The 20999-nt window shown below is 44.4% G+C and overlaps 1 protein-coding gene across 2 annotated transcripts in view; it reads left to right on the top strand.

Annotated features, from left to right (window-relative positions):
• The window catches only part of IGF1R (insulin like growth factor 1 receptor), a 209270-nt gene that overhangs the window by 148243 nt on the left and 40028 nt on the right, over positions 1–20999 (top strand). For both annotated transcript variants that reach the window (XM_075345987.1, XM_075345986.1), the window contains exons 5-14: positions 3543–3687; positions 7380–7594; positions 9550–9676; positions 9987–10225; positions 11365–11532; positions 13434–13641; positions 16671–16957; positions 18500–18636; positions 19071–19233; positions 19725–19830. In XM_075345987.1, the coding sequence (XP_075202102.1) occupies positions 3543–3687; positions 7380–7594; positions 9550–9676; positions 9987–10225; positions 11365–11532; positions 13434–13641; positions 16671–16957; positions 18500–18636; positions 19071–19233; positions 19725–19830 (1795 nt within the window). The remainder of the gene's footprint in view (positions 1–3542; positions 3688–7379; positions 7595–9549; positions 9677–9986; positions 10226–11364; positions 11533–13433; positions 13642–16670; positions 16958–18499; positions 18637–19070; positions 19234–19724; positions 19831–20999) is intronic.

Raw genomic sequence — 20999 nt, 5'->3', positions numbered from 1 at the left:
GCTCCCGCACGGTGGTCAGGCGGCAGCTCCCGCACGGTGGTCAGGCGGCAGCTCCCGCACGGTGGTCAGGCGGCAGCTCCCGCACGGTGGTCAGGCGGCAGCTCCCGCACGGTGGTCAGGCGGCAGCTCTCGCACGGTGGTCAGGCGGCAGCTCCCGCACGGTGGTCAGGCGGCAGCTCCCGCACGGTGGTCAGGCGGCAGCTCCCGCACGGTGGTCAGGCGGCAGCTCCCGCACGGTGGTCAGGCGGCAGCTCCCGCACGGTGGTCAGGCGGCAGCTCCCGCACGGTGGTCAGGCGGCAGCTCCCGCACGGTGGTCAGGCGGCAGCTCCCGCACGGTGGTCAGGCGGCAGCTCCCGCACGGTGGTCAGGCGGCAGCTCCCGCACGGTGGTCAGGCGGCAGCTCCCGCACGGTGGTCAGGCGGCAGCTCTCGCACGGTGGTCAGGCGGCAGCTCTCGCACGGTGGTCAGGCGGCAGCTCCCGCACGGTGGTGGAGCAGTGAGATACATCCACAAGCCTCTCACAGATGGTACAAAACAGACATAGACCAAAAGTGGATGTAGCGCAGATGAAATGCTGCCTTTTTTTATAATTTTTTTCTCACTTTTTTTCATACTTTGTACACATTTTGTATCGGACCTTCTGCGTTTTCCTTCCACTATCAGGACAGCAAGAAAGTGTTGCCATAACTGAGAACATCAACAGCTGTTTTCTATTTGGTGGACGTTGCTAATAGTCTATAAAACAAAGGCTGCCTTGTTCCTGCACCTTTATCGCACCTCATTTAACTAGTTACCTTTTGGCTGGAAGTCAGCCTGTTTTTTGGCTGCATTGTATCTCGCCGTTCAGTTACAAAGTTCCCGTAGCGAGGTCTGCAGCAGAATACAGACGTAGCAATAGCAGATGTAAGATTCCCAGGGAAGCGCTGATAACTCGGGCACCCAGTAATGCCAGCGGTGCCAAGAGAGGCTGCTGAAAGCTGAAGACTTGTTACTGGCATCCATGTGGAGGATTCTTGGAAACCTCGGCGGATACATGAAAAAGTTATGAATGGGAGTTTAAAAGCATCGCTCTCCGGGCCCGTACCTGTCAGCTCTCTGACACTGCTCTGGCACACGGTGAATCCCACACTTTTTTTTTTCCCCTGCATGTTGTGCTGATTTTAAGGAATAAGACGCTGTGTCCAGATGAACTCTTAGGAGTGTGTACTTCTGCTTGTATCTGCCCTTTCTGCGTATATCAAGCCATTCAGTGGTAGCCCTTCACTTAATAGGAGGAGTTCCTTAGTAAGTTTCTTCCAGTCTGTAATCTTGAGGCTTATAGCATCTTTCCCGTGTGTGTTGATGTCCTTATTAGATATCATGGAAAGACCTGTTGGGTAATTAAAACATAGTTTGAGTCCATCAATAAAGTGCTTTAAAGCGGTTATCTCATAATTATATTCTATCATATCCAAAAATGTCTGGTAGATTGAGGTCCTATCTCTGGGACTTGCACCTCTCTCCAGAACGAGGGTCCCTTGATCCGGTGGCCGATGTAAATTGAGAGGTGTTCTCCATTCACTTTGCTTCAGTTAGATAGTCAAAAACCACAAAGCAAGTGTGTCACGAACAGCCCTCCGCTGCCTCCAATCATCAGGACAACTACCAATTGACTGACAAGTGATGGACAAGGCCATGGCTATTTCAACTGCAAGGCCAGTTATTGGGGAGTTTACAGTGATTGCATGATATATATGCCTCTGATTCCAACTCATGGAATATATATCCTGACACGGTCACTGCCAACTCCACAATAACAAAAGGAGCTACTAGCTGCCACCACCAATCGTTTATACAGGCAGATAGGACACTCGTTACTTTTAGCGTATGGCTTCAGGGATGTGGTTTATAGAGGAAGAGGAACAAAGCGATTTATATTTTATATATTTAATTTGAAAAGTTGGCAGGGATAAGAAATCTACTGATCTTGTGTCACTTAAATGGCTGAGCATAGTGGAGGGAGGTACTCCTTAGGAAAAAAAACAATCACAGCAAGCTACACTGACAAATAACATAAACTTCAATTTTATTAAATCAAGGTTACATCCACATACCTCCCCTTGATGAGCTCATAATGGGGGCTACTCATGGCAGGTGCTAGGTCTTTTAGAATTTTATGAGATCACCAAGTTTCAGGATATCTTTGCCCCTGGAGGTCCCAAAGATATTGTGTTCATGTTTCCCATTACAATTTTACCTTTCTATAGAGATGAAACATGGCATTGATAGCATCATGCATCTGATAGATTTGAATTTGGAGCTCATGAACCCATTGTACAGTTATGTAATAACATGCATGTCATTCCCCTTGGTATCACAAAGCTAAAAATGTGTCTACCATACCTATGCCTACCACAAGAACCCACACATGTATAACTGTATGTTGGCTCCTGGTTACAAGCCTTTGAGGTTCAGCAGAGCTGACTCCAGAGGTGATATTTGTCGCTTCTCAAGTTCTGTATACCAGAATTCTAGCCTTGGTGTCGGGTTCTCGGAGCCGATCTCCTGTTGTAATTACCTGGTGACTGCGGGAGGTCCTGCTTCAATGGAGGTTGAAGTGTCAGCTCTCTCTCTTCCCCAGTTATAATTAGTTTCTCACTTCCTCCAGTTATAATTAATCCCATGTGTTCAGTGTTAGGGGGACATGTCCCCCCTCCCCAGAGATGTTCTTATGGATTTTAGCATGTTATTTTTTTTCTCTATGGCAAAGTTTACTTACAAGAAAGATAGAAACAAAACTGAAGTTACAAGTGATGTGTGTGATATACAGCACCGTGAGATATGGTGCAATTTACCACAGTAATATGCAGCAATATAAAATAGTTTGGACCTGAGAATATGTTTTAGTTTCCATGTTTGACTTCAGAGAGTCTCTATCTCCACATTTTTGTTATTTAAACTTAGAGCAGCAAAATCTAGACAGACCCGGATTCCGATGTCACTTTCTGGGCTGCATTCTGTATATATATTTTTTTTTTTTTTTATAAAATCACAGTTTTATCAGCCAGAGATGATCACTACGAGGACTAACAAACCTGCCGCCATGTAGTCCTCCATATTCATGAGCTCCAGTTATCCTTAATAATAATAATAATAATAATCTTTATTTCTATAGCGCCAACATATTCTGCAGCGCTTTACAATTCAGGAGGATCATATATAAACAAGTAACAGTTATACAAATACAATATTTAGAGGGAATAAAAAAGAAAAATCCTTGCCCTCCTCCACTGATTGGAAGCTTTCGTCTGCAGAGAGCTGTCGTTCAGTGGCATAGGTAGGCTGACAAAGCTCATAATTGAGAAGACTAGCTGAGCTACAGAAGATAAAACAATGATTTTAACAAGGCTACAGTAGCCCTGTTAGTGACATAGTGCTGGAATCAGGGTCTCTGCCCCTACCTCATGCTGCTCTCAAATGGTGACAAATTCCCTTTAATAGGCTATGAGAAGTCATTTGTTTATGTTCACAACAGTATGTCTCTGTCTATGCTTGATTTTAGAAAATATTGCTGCAGAACTGGAGAATTTCTTGGGTCTGATCGAGACTGTGACTGGATATGTGAAAATCCGCCACTCCCATGCATTGGTGTCACTATCTTTCTTGAAAAGTCTACGCTACATCAATGGAGAGAACCAGACCGATGGGTGAGTGACTATCATTTGATCATGCTTAGTGCACTTCTTCCAAACTAATAGAGGACAGTAACACCTTCCCGGGCCCCACATGCCAGGACTAGGTGAAGCTCTGCTTCGTTTTCGGAGCCCTGGAATGCCAATGCTTGGACATATCTCACTAGTGTTCTAGTTAATCCTTTTCACTCTGACACACAGAGGAAACTTGTTTTCTCCCACGGAGAGCTAGGTATGAGCAGCGGGGGCTCAAGGGGTATGCCGTGATTCTTAGCCCTAGGAAATCTTCTGTGGTTTATCTAACCTGCCCGAGTAAAACGTCAAGAATTGTTATTTCCTAGCAAATTGATGCTTTTTTTTTTTTTTTTTTTTTTTTGTAATTACCGGCTTATTAAAAATGATGTGTGTCATTGAAATGTTCCCTGCTTGAAAAACACCATTCTAAGTTTGGCTCTCAGTGGAATGATTATTTTACTAATCTATTATGTTAGTAGTGTGTTTAAAGAAGTTGTCTACATTTAGGATGAGTCTGCCATCATTCTTTTATGACTGCAGACTTGTGAATCCCTACAGCGTGCACAGCGCACACTATCAGGACTGTACGGTACTGGCAGTGATGTGCACACATGCCAGCTAGACGCGTGCAACCTCACCCATTTCTTGAACTTCTAGTTAGAATGTGTCTGGGAGAATGCAAATCGCATAGTTGCGTTCTTGTTTCCGGCACCAGAGAATCCTGACACTGTGCAGTGTGCACGCTGCGAGGATTCAGAAGTCTGCAATAACCTGGGACTTTCAGCCCTAACCTGGACAACTTTTTTTTAGAGCAACTCTACGTTTTCTGGGACCCATGTCAGATGCTGTATAATAAGTTATGTCCCCAATGTGGACAGAGATTGGTAATGTGTCAAGATTTTTGAGGTTTCAAAGAAAACAAAATATTTAGCTGTATAGGTTAACCAGAAAAAAGATAGAAAAAAAGCGCCACTGTAACCTGAAATTTGTGATTCTAAGGGGCACTTTGCACACTACGACATCGCAGGTGCGATGTCGGTGGGGTCAAATTGAAAGTGACGCACATCTGGCGTCGCTCTCGATATTGTAGTGTGTAAATCCTTTTTGATACGATTAACGAGCGCAAAAGCATGGAAATCGTATGATCGGTGTAGCGTCGGTCATTTCCATAATTTCGGAAGGATCGATTTTACGATGTTGTTCCTCGTTCCTGCGGCAGCACACATCGCTGTTTGTGAAGCCGCAGGAGCGAGGAACATCTCCTACCTGCGGCTCACGCCAGCTATGCGGAAGGAAGGAGGTGGGCGGGATGTTTACGTCCCGCTCATCTACGCCCCTCCGCTTCTATTGGCCGCCTGCCTTGTGATGTCGCTATGACTCCGCACGACCCGCCCCCTTAATAAGGAGGCGGGTCGCCGGCCAGAGCGACGTCGCAGGGAAGGTGAGTGCATGTGAAGCTGCCGTAGTGGTAATGTTCGCTACGGCAGTTATTACAAGATATCGCAGCTGCGACGGGGGCGGGGACTATCGCCCCTGGCATCGCAAGCATCGGCTTGCGATGTCGTAGTGTGCAAAGTGCCCCTAACTGTTCTGGTTTTTAAGACCGATATGTCCTGCAATGAGCCATGATCGGCACCAGTTATTTGTTGGTGGTAGATGGAGAAGGTTCACTTTAGGCTTCGGCAGAGATCTTGAGGTAAGGGAAAGTGAGAATTTAATGTAGATTTGCAAATTGTATAACTTTCATTATACAACAATTAACCATTGTTCCCTGATAACAATAGGTTGCTCAGACCCTGTGATGATTTGGTGCCCGGTCTCCTTAGTCATCACATTCCAATATAGGTTTTGGTGGAATAGTTGTTGGTCTTGTGATCCTGCTTTATTTTTAGAGTATCCGTCACGTTCACACGGGTTAAAAGTCTAACTAATCGGAACTTAGAGCTTTCATGAAAAGCTTTCTCACACTTGCCTCAGCCAAGACAAACTTCTCTCCCAACACTCCTTACTCTGAATGGAAAGAGGAGAACAAGGACAAATATGTGGGTGTATGAAAATCTTTTGGAGAGATATATATTTTTTTGTGCGTAAAAACAAAAAAATATATATACATTGGCATATTCTGTAGTTTTTCAGCTTTCCTGGCTTAAGCTGTGAACTGATGGGGTGAGTCCCACCTTCAAGACCCTCCTCTATAAGCCGGAGCCCGCTCTGATCGGAGGGGTCCGAACAGCAGAACACACTGATCTCATTGGGAGGAAATTTTAAGTACAATTATTAGTATTAGTAGTAGTTAATAATATTATTATTATTATTATTATTAGTATTATTATTATTAGTTGTTCTTGTTGTTGTTCTTGTTTTTTTAATTTAAGTAAAAAAATCATTAAAGCGAACCTGTCACCAGATTTGTTCTCTATAAGCTGCGGCCACCACCAGTGATCCCTTTTATACAGCGTTCCAGAATAGTGTATATGAGCTCTGGCCGCTGTGCATAACGTAACAAAACAAGACCTTTATTATACTCCCCTAGGGGGCGGTTTGGTCCAATGGGTGTCTCCGCTTTCAGTCTGGTGCCTCCTCCACCTTGTGCGATCGCCGTCCTCTTTCCCAACCCCATGTGCGTGCATGAGGCGTCCAGCATCATCCGCACAGAAGCCACCATGCGCTCCTCCACATGCACACTTTGATCTGCTCTGCTGAGGGCAGAGCAAAGTACTGTAATGCGCAAGGAAAGTTTAAAGGCCTCCTGCGCATGCGCAGCACTGTACTTTGATCTGTACTTATATGGGCAGATCAAAGTGCACATGTGCAGGAGCGCAATGGAGGCCTCTGTGTAAATGATTCAGAACGTGTCATCCACATAGGGTTGGGAAGGAAGGTGGCGACTGCACAAGTTAGAGGAGGCGCCGGACTGAGACCAGCAACACCCATTGGACCGGACCGCCCCCTTGGGGAGTATTGTAAAAAAGACCTTTACATTATACACAGCGGCCGGGGCTCTTATATACAGTGATCTAGAATGTTATATAAGGGTTCGCTGGAGGTCACAGCACATAAGAGCTAAACCTGGTGACCGGTTCCCTTTAATATTAAATCTATGAATCTACTCAATTTCTCGAGTTGTGGAGAACAGCCTTTAAAGAGTCAGTCTTAATTGGACAAGTTATCACGTACCCATAGGATAAGTGATAACTTTCTGATTGTTAGTGGTCCATCTGCTGACATTCCCACCAGTCCCTACAACGGAGCTCTCCATTAGAATGAATGGAAAAAAAGTCAGAAAAACTATTGTGTATGTGCGGTTTACACAATAAAATACTGCTACTCTTGAGCTTGCAGTCATTCCATGCGGTCACAAAGTCTGTGCTGTGCATGCAGTGCGGCTAGGATTCACATACATGTTGTTTCCAATTTTTCTGAAGCGCTGGAACAGTCACATGATGAACTACAATGGTGCCCAACAGACCTCAGTGACTTGGTGTCCTCCGTCACTGGTGGCTGTGATTTTTCAGGATGGACAGCGCTGCATGCTGCTCAATTTTTCCCATCAAATATGTCAGACTGTGAAGGAGGCGTCTCAGGTTTATCTGGCTTACAAAGGCCTGTTTCTAGGAGAATTCTTTTGGGGCTTTTGTATACAGTTTTCCTTGGCTATATTCTTCATTTTTTTTCCTTCTTGTATTACCCAGGTCTTATTCATTTTATGTACTGGACAACAATAACCTTCAGCAGCTATGGGACTGGAAGAAGCACAACCTCACCATCAAACAAGGCAAAATGTATTTTGCATTTAACCCCAGGCTTTGTTTAAAAGAAATCTATGATATGGAAAATGCCACAGGAACCAGAGGAAGACAGACAGAGCTGGACATCAATACCAGGAATAATGGAGATATGGCTCCCTGTAAGTAGCTGATTTTATAAAGGTATACCAAACCAGAGCTGCACCTTGAAATTAAATTGGGACTATGACCCCCCCCCCCCTCCACCTACCCCTGTTTGGTGCAGTTCTCTACCCCCAGGCCTATATAGTCTAAAGGTGGTGTCACACATAGCGACGACGACAACGACGTCGCTGCTAAGTCACCATTTTCTGTGACGTAGCAGCGACGTCCCGTCGCTGTCTCTGTGTGTGACATCCAGCAACGACCTGGCCCCTGCTGTGAGGTCGCCGGTCGTTGCTGAATGTCCTGCTTCATTTTTTGGATGTTGCTCTCCCGCTGTGAAGCACACATCGCTGTGTGTGACAGCGAGAGAGCGACGAACTGAAGCGAGCAGGGTGCAGGGAGCCGGCGTCTGGCAGCCTGCGGTAAGCTGTAACCACGGTAAACATCGGGTAACCAAGAAGCCCTTTCCTTGCTTACCAAATATTTACCTTAGTTACTAGCGTCCGCCGCTCTCAGGCTGCCAGTGCCGGCTCCCTGTTCCCTGCACTCCTAGCCAGAGTACACATCGGGTTAATTACCCGATGTGTACTCCAGCTACGTGTGCAGGGAGCGGGCACTTGCAGCGTGAGAGCACACCGCTTAGCGCTGGCTCCCTGCACACGTAGCTGGAGTACACATCTGGTAATTAACCCGATGTGTACTCTGGCTAGAAGTGCAGGAAACCGGCACTGGCAGCCTGAGAGCGGCGGACGCTAGTAACTAAGGTAAATAACGGGTAACCAAGAGAAGTGCTTTCCTTGGTTACCCAATATTTACCTTAGTTACGCTTCCACGAGTCACTGCTGGCTGGGGGCTGGTCACTGGTCGCTGGTGAGATCTGCTTGTTTGACAGCTCACCAGCGACCATGTAACGACGCAGCAGCGATCCTGATAAGGTCAGCTCGCTGGTCGTGATCGCTGCTGTGTCGCTATGTGTGACACCACCTTAATACTTCCTTCTGAGTATGATGTGTTACTCTCTTGAAAGTGCAATAGTTCAGTATTAGGTAGGACATATGGTAGCCGCCTTTTGTTAGACATATCAAGCCTCACTATCCTCGTGACCGCATGTAGGCAAACTACATACTTGGGACCAGATTACTGCCGCTGGAGAATCCTGACAGTGCGCACTGTGAGTTTACACAAGTCTGCAGTCACATATGACTGCAGACTTGCACCACAGTCTGGACATCCCTTTTATACCAACCCTCCTATCCTCTGCCCTTTGTTTTTTTTTCCCTGAAAGCATGGTATGATCTGATTTTATCTTTGTTTTTAAAAATTTTTTCAAATGTTTCTCGCTTAAATGTTTTTGTGGAAATTCAACTTCAACTTACAAAAATATATATATATAAAAAAAAAAAACCTGGCAATAATGCTTGAAAAAAAACTCCATCCCACAAACACTCCCAAAAAAACATCTTGACGTGTCAGAAGTCTAGCAGTGGATAGGTATCCTTTAAAGGTGTTGTCTCGTATTGTTGAATGGGTAAAATTGCAAAACTATCTTTTGCAATTATTAAAAAATGTTCCCTGTTGTCGAGAATTTCTTGTTGCCAAGGTTACCAACCACCTCTGCAGATTATCAGCGGTGGCCGGCCTCTTAGGCACGGATTTTGTTCTTGCAAGCTTGTATGGTATGGAACTTGCTAAGGGCTGCTTTTAAGCTGGCCAGATGGCTAGGTCCAGCAAACCTCCATAGCCAGCCTCAACCTCCAGCCTCCATTTCCAGGCTTTGGCCCAAACTGTCTATCAAAGACAGAAGATGAGTTGAAGCCTTTTTGCTCCCAGGATCCTTCTCCACACACAGACCCTGTTGTATGTACCGTGCTTTACCTGTGTAACTACATTAGCCCATTGTAGGTGCAGTTCTGAAGAGAAAAGCAATGTATCAGATTCTGCTAAAGTGTTTGAGTGTCCCTTATTTCCACAGGTGAGTCCTTCACCCTGAACTTCATATCTAACAGCACAAGTAAGAACAGAATACTACTGACATGGCAGCGTTACAAGCCCCCGGACTACAGAGACCTCATCAGCTTCACAGTCTACTACAAAGAAGCGTAAGTCCTTCACTGATGAATCTTTTCGCTGCCGGTTTCCAAAATGTCATCCTTACCTTATAGACACCACATCGGTTTGACCAATCTTAATACCTGTGAACTGGCTGCTATAATATACTGTACGTGTAGTGAAATAGAAGTAAAATGTGATAAAACTATGCAGACCTGCAACGTCCTGCCCCTACAGCAAGTCCTCTTTATAGTGGCGGATAGCCAGGAGCTTACCTGGACATGGAGACTTGTGTGTCCGTGATGGTGACGTTATTACGGATAGGTAAAATGTATTGACCTTCTCTTTTTCTACCATCAGCCCCGTTCCTAATGTGACTGAATACGATGGTCAGGATGCATGTGGCTCCAACAGCTGGAACATGGTAGATGTGGACCTGCCAGCAAATAAGGATCAGAACCCCGGCATTCTCCTGCAGGGCCTGAAGCCCTGGACTTCCTATGCAATCTTTGTAAAAGCCCTAACCTTGACCATGTTAGAAAACCATCAGATTCATGGAGCCAAGAGCAAGATAGTTTACATCCGTACAGACGCTGCAGGTAATTGGCAGGGCTACGGTTTTCTGCTAGATTTCTTTTTTTATAACACAAGCTCTAAAATATTCTACATTATTTCATCCTTAAAGGGAACCTGTCAGGTGCAATATGCACCCAGGACCACGAGCAGCTCTGTGTTCATAGCTATAATCCCTGCCTGACCGTCCCTCGATCTAGTAGCTTAGATAAAGGGATCTTTAGAAAAGTATTTCTAATGATACCATGTGATATGCTAATGAGGCCAAGGACTAGTCGCAAGGGCATTAGGCTAGTCGGCCTCCTTAGCATGTTAGTACGCCCCTGTGGGCATGGTGACATGCTAATGAATGGGCAGCATCAGAGGCATAGTTGCGCTCACCTCTCTGCTGCCATCGTGTCCGACGCTGGACTTTAGCTCAGAGCGCAAGATCCCGGACCTTTGGTTATATGCGCTACATGAGTTTGAAGCCAGGACACGTACACCCAGCTTCATAGTGCGCATGACTAAATGTCCGGGATCATACACACTGAGCCGAAATCTAGAGTCTGATGCGATGGCAGCACAGATGTGAGCGCGACCATCCTCTGATGCTGTGTATTCATTAGCATGTTAGTACACCCACAGGGGCGTACTAACATGCTAAGGGGGCGACTGGCTGGGGAACTAACACCCAGGGGACTAGTCCTTAGCCTCATTATCATATCATAAAAAAATCTTCAGAAATACTTTTTCTAAGGATCCCTTTATGTATACTACTAGATTTCGGGACGGTTAGGCAGGGATTAGCAATATGCACCCAGAACTGCTCCTGGTCCTGGGTACATATTGCACCTGACAGGTTCATTTTAAGTTTAATATATATCTTCAAGGCAAAGCAAACTCTGCTGGTATAATTGTACTTTTCTGTATAAATAAAACCGAAAATCTTAGGAGAATAAGCATGATCACATTAAGGTTGTTTGTCCCCATGAATGGACCACCCTGAAATGTTGCCCTGAGTGCTGCTTCCCTCTGTGAGTCTCCGTCCTCTGCGGGGCGTGCAGCCACAAGCTGCTGATTTACACCCTGCACGGCCTTTCACGGTTTTATTACATTGCATTGTGATAATCACACCTTGGAATGAGCGGTTTTTATCCACTAATGTGCCTGTTTTCTTCTTTAGTGCCCTCCATTCCTCTGGATGTCATCTCTGCCTCAAATTCATCCTCTCAGCTGATTGTGAGGTGGAAGCCCCCCTCTCTGCCAAATGGCAACCTCGCCTATTACATTGTGCGCTGGCAGCAGCAGCCCCAGGACAGTTACCTGTACCAAGACAACTACTGCGCTAAAGGTGCTTCTTCCCTTGTCTGGGCTCATAGTGCGGGTCTGGGGGCATGGGGGTGGGATCCGTCTCTGTATATACCCTTATAATACCGTTCTGATTGGAGGTTCTATCTAGTGATGGGTGAACAGTAACTATTCGTGTTCACATTCTGCTTACCTACCGAGTACTATTCCAGTATTCATCACAACAAGAACAATGCTCCGGTTCCCCAATGACTTGCATTAGGTTTGTTTGTGATGTATACCACAATAGTAATTTGGGATTCATTACGAATAATCTGAACACAAATGGTTACTATTCGCCCATCACTAGATATATTTCAAATATCTTCATGTATTTTTGATATTTTATTTCTGAGCGATTTTTACGCCATTCTAGGTTGAAGACCTTGATGCACAAGGCATATAGCTGACATTATATAGTTAATCATTGCAGACCAACAATTCTGGAAACTCTTCAGGCCATTTAATCAGCACAAAGCGTCTATACAAAAGTGGATCTGTGCTTGTTTAGTGGCCCTTTCACACGGAAGACACATATTGGTGCAGAACGATAGTTAATATGATCGCTCTGTCATAATTCAGCATCATTTTTGTCTGCAGCACATCCAGTTTACATGGGGTGATGTGCTGGCGACATTGATAATTTCTTTTTTTTTTATCCTGGCATAAATAGTCCAATCGGACGAAGATTAAGCATTTAGTTTGTTCGTAGACTGATTGGCCACATGCTTAAACGGTCCAATGATTGGCACACAAACCTTCAAGAGGATACTGGTTCCCAGTTATCGGTTTGTGCAAATTGGCTCTTGGTGACAGACTGGGGAACTCCTATGGCTGACGACTGTCCTCTGACTTTAGAGTTTCTGTATTGCTGACACAGCAAGAGTCCAATACTAAAGCGTCCAGTTATCACCCTTTGAAGTAGTAAATCCCTTGCCATACATGACTTGTAGACAGCAAGTGCATGATGTATAGGAATATGCTGGGTTCGTGGATCTTTGCTCTTTCATTCGTATTAGTACTTAGTTGGTATTGGCTCATAACGCCTTGAGTTGAAGGGATATTCAGATTAATGGCCGGTCCATGTAGAGATATGAGTTACTGTAAGTCCTATAAACTTTCAGAGAGGGATCTGCCCATGAGCATAGCCAGTGTTCAAAGAAAACATGTGGATTTTGCAGGGTCAGAGGACTCCCGTTCCTCTGGAAGGGGAAGTCCCTGCGGTTTAGTTGTTGAGCTTTGCTCTGAATTTCTGTAACATGTAAGGTGTCATTTATATGTCCTTGAAGTGGACTTACATACTCACACACTACTTCAGTCACTTTTTGTACTTTTTTTTTTTTACTTTTGCTTGTTGCCTTTTTTCTGTAGTCCATTCACATTTGGGGAAGCCATTGCGTTGAGCGCATACAGCTGCACACTAAAAAGCAAACAATGTATAAGGTAACTCTGGTATTGCATTACTGCTATAGGAATATATGAAAAAAAGAGATTTGGTTTATCAATTGGCCAATGCATGTGAGCCCGGTCACCACGGCAAGGTATAACTCTGTTAACCGGAAACCTAACTTGAAATGCCACTATAATAGTATAGTGGCATTTCAAGTTAGGTTCCCGGTTTACAGAGATATACCTTGCCGTGGTGATTGGGCTTACATGCATTGGCCAATTCATAAACCAAATATCTTTCATATATTTCTATAGCAGTAATGCAATACCAGAGTTCCCTTATACATTGTTGGCTTTTTAGTGAGCAGCTGTATGCATTTTGAAGTTACTATGTTTTTTCAGCTAGCACCTAGTCACACTCTTTGGATGTGCGGATCAGTTTTTTTGTAGTAATTGAGTTGAGGGCAGGTTTATGTCTACACTATTTATTGGTTCTAATTTGTTTCTCCATTTCAGATAAAGTCCCTAGTCGAAAATATGCTAATGGAACTATCGACATGGAGGAGGATAATGAGCCAACCAAGCAAGAGTCAGGAGACGGACAAGAAAAGGGAACGTGCTGCGCATGTCCTAAAACGGAGGCTGAGAAGAAAGCCGAAAAAGATGAAGCGGAGTACAGGAAGGTGTTTGAGAACTTCTTGCACAACTCCATCTTTGTACCAAGGTAATTAGCTCTGACCTTGCCTGGGACTTGCACATTTTCACATCTTCACTATAAACTTGTTATGGGGTATCGTCACCGCTTTATTCTGTGTTTAGCCTCTGTGTCCTGAGACCTTGTTCTATAATTAATATGGTTGAAAAAAGACTCTGCCATCAAATTAAACCAAGGAATGGGAGGGGGGGTATATGCGCAACCACAATACATGATCCAGTCCGCCCCAAAGGAGCTAATCCTGCCCTCCTGATCCCAATTGTTAGTCAGCTGAGCCAAACATTCAGAAAAAAACTTTACACATTTACATAAGTATTTATTTTCTTTACAGGCGGTGATCAGAATACATAGGCGGCCATGTCATACATGGTGGGACATGATGTGGTAGTGGCTTATAGCAATGTCCCCAGCAAGAGCCCCTTCTCCCCCTAATGTTGTCTATATTCCTTAATAAGGTGTATTTCAGGTGTTGTCTAGATAATAAACATCTTAAATGTCCTTTTTACTCCAAATGATTTGTCACAACATCCGCTGAACAATAAAAGTATTCCTGTTTCGCATTATAACATTTGGAGGCTGTATATAACAATAAAGGTAAAACAATAAAAATGTAATTATTGCTTAAAGCCCTTATGTATTTTGTAGCAGAAGCCGCCTTTTATACTGCTTTAAGCCACAATGTCCACTGGCCTTCCATGCAGGTGCACAAAAGAAGAGTTTAACAATCCAAAAAAAGACTTCTGTGCCCCCGAAACACAGATATACGACACGATGGCCTAAAACTGGCGGAATAATGTTCCACAAGAGGACAGAGTAGTGAGGTACTGCTGTAGGAGGAATGTGAAGCGGGATTGTGTCTAATCCTACCTGACAAGTCCAGGCAGCCCAGAGAGGAAAGCGCTGTCTGAAGGGAGATGGAGGGAAAACATGGTCCTGATTCTATTGTTCTAGAAGATAACATGCATCACCCCCACCCCTAATTATTAACCTCTTTTGCACTAGAAGTAATACCGGATTGTATCAAATCAGAGATTCTCAGTCGGCTAAATCCAGTAAACTGGAGAATGACGCACCTCGGATACATTTTCTTATAGTGCTTATATTTATTGTGACCATATGGATGGTGTATATAGGATGAGCATGCTGGTGAGCTGTGAGCAGCCAGGTATCCTACTAACAAATCCATTGTAGGAGGGAAAAAACTGCAAATAGGGTCTTACCCAGTATGAGGGTAGAAAGGTTAAAGGGGGTTACACTCACCTGGTGAGGTTGTGCCAGTCACAACCCCTTTCTCCAGCTTGTGAGTGTCTGGTGGTTTAGCAGCGGCCCCGGAGAGACATATAGTATATAGGTAAAAAGAAACTGGTTTATCGCTGCGCTAAAAACCACAGATGCTGTATATTAAAAGATTTCCTTTTTATTTCCACAGTTCTACGCATTTGAGAGACATCAGTGTCTCCTTCTTCAGGAATAAGAAATCATGCATTTATTTTTCCTGAGGAAGGAGACGGAGATGTCTCTGAAACACGTAGAACTGTGAAAATAAAAAGGAAGTCTTTTAATATACAGCATCTGTGGTTTTTAGCGCGGCGATAAACCAGTTTCTTTTTACCTATATACTAACAAATCCATCATTGATGTGCCACGTTGTATTGAAATCTGAAGGTGATCCTGATATACTATATATCCTTTGCCCCCAGTAGTTGTGATCTGCGCTCTATCCCCTTACGGGGGGGCATTCTTTTTCCAGGATTTTGTGATAATTTACTATTGGGATCTGTGCACTCTTGCAGTGAGAACCTTCTTTTTTTCTTCCGGCTAGCACTAACAATCTGTCCTGGCCACGCGGTAGACACACGTGGATGATTGGTTATCAGAGCGATGTTTTACATGATTATTTCCTGAAAGTAATCAATGAAGATTCTTATTTAATGCCAGCAGCAATCTTGACACCCATGAGAATTTGATGTGGAAAGTGTATGAAGAGTGGTGACTTTCTCATCACTATGAATACTGGCTTGGTATAATTGATTTGCCCATAGCATTTGCAACTGTATAATCGGATCAGTGCCTACAAACATTCATGTCCTTGACACAAAGGTTTCCCCCTACCATTTTACCTAGGTGGAGCTTTTTGTAAGAATTAGTCACATTCACAGAATGCTTTGAACATGATACCTTGTTATGCTCAGAACGACCCTTAATTCCCCCTTGTGAATGGCAGCTGGATGCACGGTGTTTGGAGGCAGTGAGTGACGCTCTCGAAAGCCCAGACAAGGTTAATACATCACTCAGCACAGGCTCTGGTAATACTGGATCACATTTCCTGCCTAATTTCGGGGAGGGGTCCTTGTGTATTTGAGGAGTGTGTAAAACATACACAGCAGTGTGATGAATGTGTGTGGTGGATGTCATGACTTCATCCTGCCATGGCTTGCCTGCGGATTTAGAGGACAATGTGCGTAGACATGGCAGCCTCATTTGCCCTGCTTTTGTAAGCAGCGCAGGAGCTGGCTGTACCTCCTGGCCACATTTTACTATGGTCTCCGTGTACCTGATATATACACATAGTGAACGCGTCCAAGAAAGTCAAACTGCTCATTACATCAACAGAGGTTAATTTCATAATCCGACTCTTGCACCATCTTGGTGTGCGGTAACGAGACCATTATGCTATCAGTCGCTGCAACCTGGACCTGTGGCTGGGGACCGGTCACACCTGGCACTTATTGCATGTTCACATGTGGCAATTTTAGTATTAGTACTTTTATTCATCTGGATGGACTTAGTACTGCATTTTTACAAATCCCTTTCAGATATGAATTGGTCACCAGCATTTCTTACCTTTTACAAGATCTGTTTTATCTCATGGCCACCTAAGTCACTCAGTACAGCCCCTTGCCTTGATGTTTTATATATAAAGTCTGTTTCTTGGTTATCGGCAATCTGCTAGGGAATAGTTTCTAGAAATGTCCTTTACCGATAAGATAATGGCCTCTGCTTTCCTCATTTATTTCCCTTACGTTATTGATTTGTAGGCCGGATCGCAGACGACGTGACGTGTTTGCTGTTGGCAATGCAACATTGGCTGCCTATAGCAGAAATGCCACCACACAAGACCTGTCTAACACATCAGACTCTGAACCAAAGGAGATGGAGTATCCGTTCTTTGAGACAAAGGTGGACCATAAATTCCAGAGAACGGTTATCTCAAACCTGATGCCCTTTACTCTGTACCGTATCGATATCCACAGCTGCAACCACGAGGCAGAAAGGCTTGGCTGCAGCGCGTCCAACTTTGTGTTTGCCAGAACCATGCCTGCAGGTGAGTAATTCGATACTGCTAAAGTGTAGATCACACTTTACTCTAAGGCTATGCTCACATTTCCGTTGTTTTGCATCAGTAACATGCGTTGCTTGACGCATGGGACTGATGCTTTGTTCAATGTGTGACAGAAAATGCATGGAATTGTTCACAAAGAACGGATTCCATTGGTGTAATGATTTCAGTTTAAACCTGCGTGGGGGGAGGAGAGAGAGAGTTGAACTGATTTAGCAATTTTTTCAAATGTTTGTATAGCAACAACCCATTTTTCAGTGCAGTACACATTGTCATCACTCACAGCAGGCCTGGCCACAATCTCATTTCTCTACCATAGAAAATAAATTGGGGTGAATGAACCAGTATGTCCTAGTAACCTGGAATACCGAAAGCAAACCCATGCACAAAAAGCTGTATGCAAAGTGTGTGTATTTCTATTAGCATCAGCAAAACATCGCAATTTTCCCTTATTTCATTGGTTACAATTTATGTTTCATTTGAATATAAAGTAGGTTTTTCTTTCCTGGTTCAGCCAACAGATCTCTCCTGATCCTCATACTCGGGAGCGCTCACTCTGCTGAGTGCTACTGCATTCTCTGAGGGGGCCGCTGCTGGACATCTCTGGTGGGGGCTTATCTCTAGAGCACAAAACTATTGCTGGTTGAAATTGGATATGTCAAATCCTTAACTACCCTGTCAATAACCTGCTGTCGGGGCCTTCCATACACCTTACTGTCATATGTATATCACCTTAACTCTCCCCAACAAATTATGTTGGAGGAAAGACGAATTCCTCCACCACTATAAGACTTTGTCAGAGGAATCGGGCAAACTCTCCTTTAGAGAAGGCCAAGCTTAGCCGAGCATTTGTGTGTGGTAGTGTATGGGAGCCTTTATTCCTCTCACCATACACCAAGCACTTTCGTTTGTTGTGTGTGTGTGTGTGTGTGTGTGTGTGTGTGTGTGTGTGTGTGTGTGTGTGGTAGAGTATGGGAGCTGTTTTCCTTTCCTCATACAGCTTGTGTGCACGGGACAGTTGTTCAGTTGTTACCCCAATTCCCATACAGCACACGTGATTGCTCGTGTGTGTGTGTATGTGGGGGGAGCCATTACTCCTATCCCCATACAGCACATGTGAACACGTGTGTGTGTGTGTGTGTGAGCCGTTACTCCCCTCCCCCCCCATACAGCTGTGTGTGTGTGTGTGTGACGTTACTCCCCTCTCATCCCCCCCCATACAGCACATGTGCACGCTTGTGTGTGTGTGTGTTGCGGTTGGGAGATATAGCTGTTAGCAGTCAGCCTAAGCAGCATTTTGCCATCTCATGTGTTTGTCCACATGTAGATTGAAATTTTTAGTGTATTTTGTGAGCCACGGCTTGAAGTTTATTCAGTCTCATAAAGAAAAGTCCAAGCCTCTTCCTTTTTATACTTCTCACTTCTTTTGAATTCACTTTTGGCTTTGGTCCAGAAAAATTTCACAAAAACTCCATGTGTGCTTCCAGTCTAAAGTAGGAATCGGTAAAAATATCCTTTGTGCTTCAGTTGGCGCGGACAACATACCTGGGCCCGTCATCTCTGAAGAATACGATGAAAATGCAATTGTCCTGAAGTGGCCCGAGCCCCCTAATCCCAATGGACTGGTCCTGATGTACGAGATTGATTACAAACTGCAGGGGGAGGTAAGATCTATATTGTTCTAGTGGTATAGATGTCACCAGAGACCTCCCGGCCGGGCTATAAGTGGTTCCTGTACGCCGAGGCCTGTAGCTGTGTAGCATGTAATCAGTGATTGAATGGGATTGTAATGGAGGCTTATCCTGTGACTAGCATGACAAACCAATTTTCAATAAATCTTCTGTGCATCTTTTGGCAACGCATCACAGATTCACTTTAATGTTGTAGAAGCTGATTTACGTGGTGCGTCGTCTGGTGGGACAAGTTGCAGTTGTCTTTTGTCTTTGTAGCCACCATGAATAAAGAAAAGGGGAGCACAAAACAGTCTCATTTGTATCTGAGAATACCTTTATATCTTCAGACTTTTTTTTTTCCTTGCTGAAATTATTTAACTGACCATAGTTATAACCTGATGTGTCGTCTTTTTTCTTCTCTGCAGCCTCTCAGTACTGAATGCGTCTCCAGACATGACTACAGTAAGATGGGAGGTGCCAGAATCACTAGACTAAACGCTGGCAACTATACCGCACAGGTGCGAGCCATATCGCTGTCTGGAAATGGCTCCTGGACAGAGATGGTGTCCTTCTATGTGAAGGATAGAGGTAAGTACCAATTATGCAGCAAACAGAAGACGGAAGGGGCATCATGTCTCCTCCTATACATCAGCTTAGAAATGCAGATCACCACAGTCCCTGCAGACGGTCTGTGGCATGGTCCTCACCGCCTTTACTTCTTTATCTGCCAAAAACAATATCTGCTCCACAAGTTCCAGCACAACAAGCAATTATGTCTTCCCCTAAAAACCACAGCAGTAGACGCTCTTGTCTGCACAGCGTGCTGCACTTAGGTGCAGAAGTGAATCCTGATTAGAATAGTCACCCTTCACTCCTCCTCTGTTGGACACGTACGGCTGTTTGGGCTTGAAATATACATGAGGCTCCTGAAACAATTAGCATTGCATCTATTTTCTAGTGATAAATGCGTACATCGTCATCCACTGTCCATCTTTCTCCAGCGGGGACTTGTTATAGGGGATGTAGACAGTTCTCCAGTCCTTCCTCCTAGTGACAGTACTTTCTTTTTCTCCGTGCAGATATACAAAATGACAATCTCTTGCACCTGGCTGTGATTCTACCGGTCACAACAGTGTTTTTGCTTGTGATAATCTCTCTTGTCGCCTGCTACGTTACAAAAAAGAGGTAAGACTCGAGTGAGGATGGGTTGTAAGGCTGAAGTAGACAGTGGTTTGATGGCTTCCAATCTTCTGTCTCAAGGCCTGATGATTGAGACCAGCCCCTGAGGGAGCCAGTCATTACATTGATAAGTAAAGTATAGAAGCACGGTCTGATAGAGCGCTAAGGAGGCCACAGTATTAGATTAATTTTTTTTAGAGTTTGTTTTCTATCAGCCACAACGCGTTTCGATAGACACAATATCTTCATCAGGTGGATATCATATCCACCTGATGAAGATATTGTGTATATCGAAACGCGTTGTGGCTGATAGAAAACAAACTCTAAAAAAAATTAATCTAATACTGTGGCCTCCTTAGCGCTCTATCAGACCGTGCTTCTATACTTTACTGCTAATCTTCCCCCCTGTGGGTTCACGGCAAGAGCTGCTTGATACGGAGGTCAGATTACCAGAGACGCCCAGTGATCTGTCATGTGACCAGCTCTTCAGGAATTTGCTTCCCTGGATGGACATCGTGGGCTAACAGGTTAGAAGATTACTGACTCCACACTCCCGCCTTATACCGCGGTTGTGCGAGGGCTGCACAACCACATCAGGTGAGCAGATTCCTTTTCTCCTCCTCACCGCTATCTCCCAGAATTTTCACATGCGCTCCCTTGTTTAATTTTTATCCAGTCATTACATTGAGACAGAGTTCCAATGTCTGTGCTCTTATGCGGTGGAGTCAGCATTTTAAAGGGGAAATAGGAGCACAGTGTATTATGGTCCTGTGCCACTGTGAAAAGGACATCACCGCAAAAGAGGCCATTTGTACTCTGTTCATCTCATGGTAATGAATGGCTTCCTCAGGGGCACAACTGAGTCTTATTTTTCAGGGACTCATACAGAAACCATCAAACTGTTGGAACACATCATGTATCTAACCTCAGATCTAAAAACTATTACATCAAGGGATTGTATAATTCCATATAATAATATAGCAGGTTAATCTGACTTTTTCAATATCCTGCTACATATTGCAACTACTGGGATGGTTTCGCACATGCGATCAGTCAGGTGAAACTATTTATTAGTAGCGCATCGTCCGACATGAGGGAATGGGCTGCTCACAAACGATATGTATTCTGCATATAACGTGATCAATGGCAAATAAGCATTTGTTTCATCGCAGAGT

The sequence above is a fragment of the Anomaloglossus baeobatrachus genome, chromosome 4, assembly GCF_048569485.1.
Source record: "Anomaloglossus baeobatrachus isolate aAnoBae1 chromosome 4, aAnoBae1.hap1, whole genome shotgun sequence".
Taxonomy (NCBI): domain Eukaryota; kingdom Metazoa; phylum Chordata; class Amphibia; order Anura; family Aromobatidae; genus Anomaloglossus; species Anomaloglossus baeobatrachus.
This window is presented reverse-complemented; position numbering and strand designations above follow the sequence as displayed.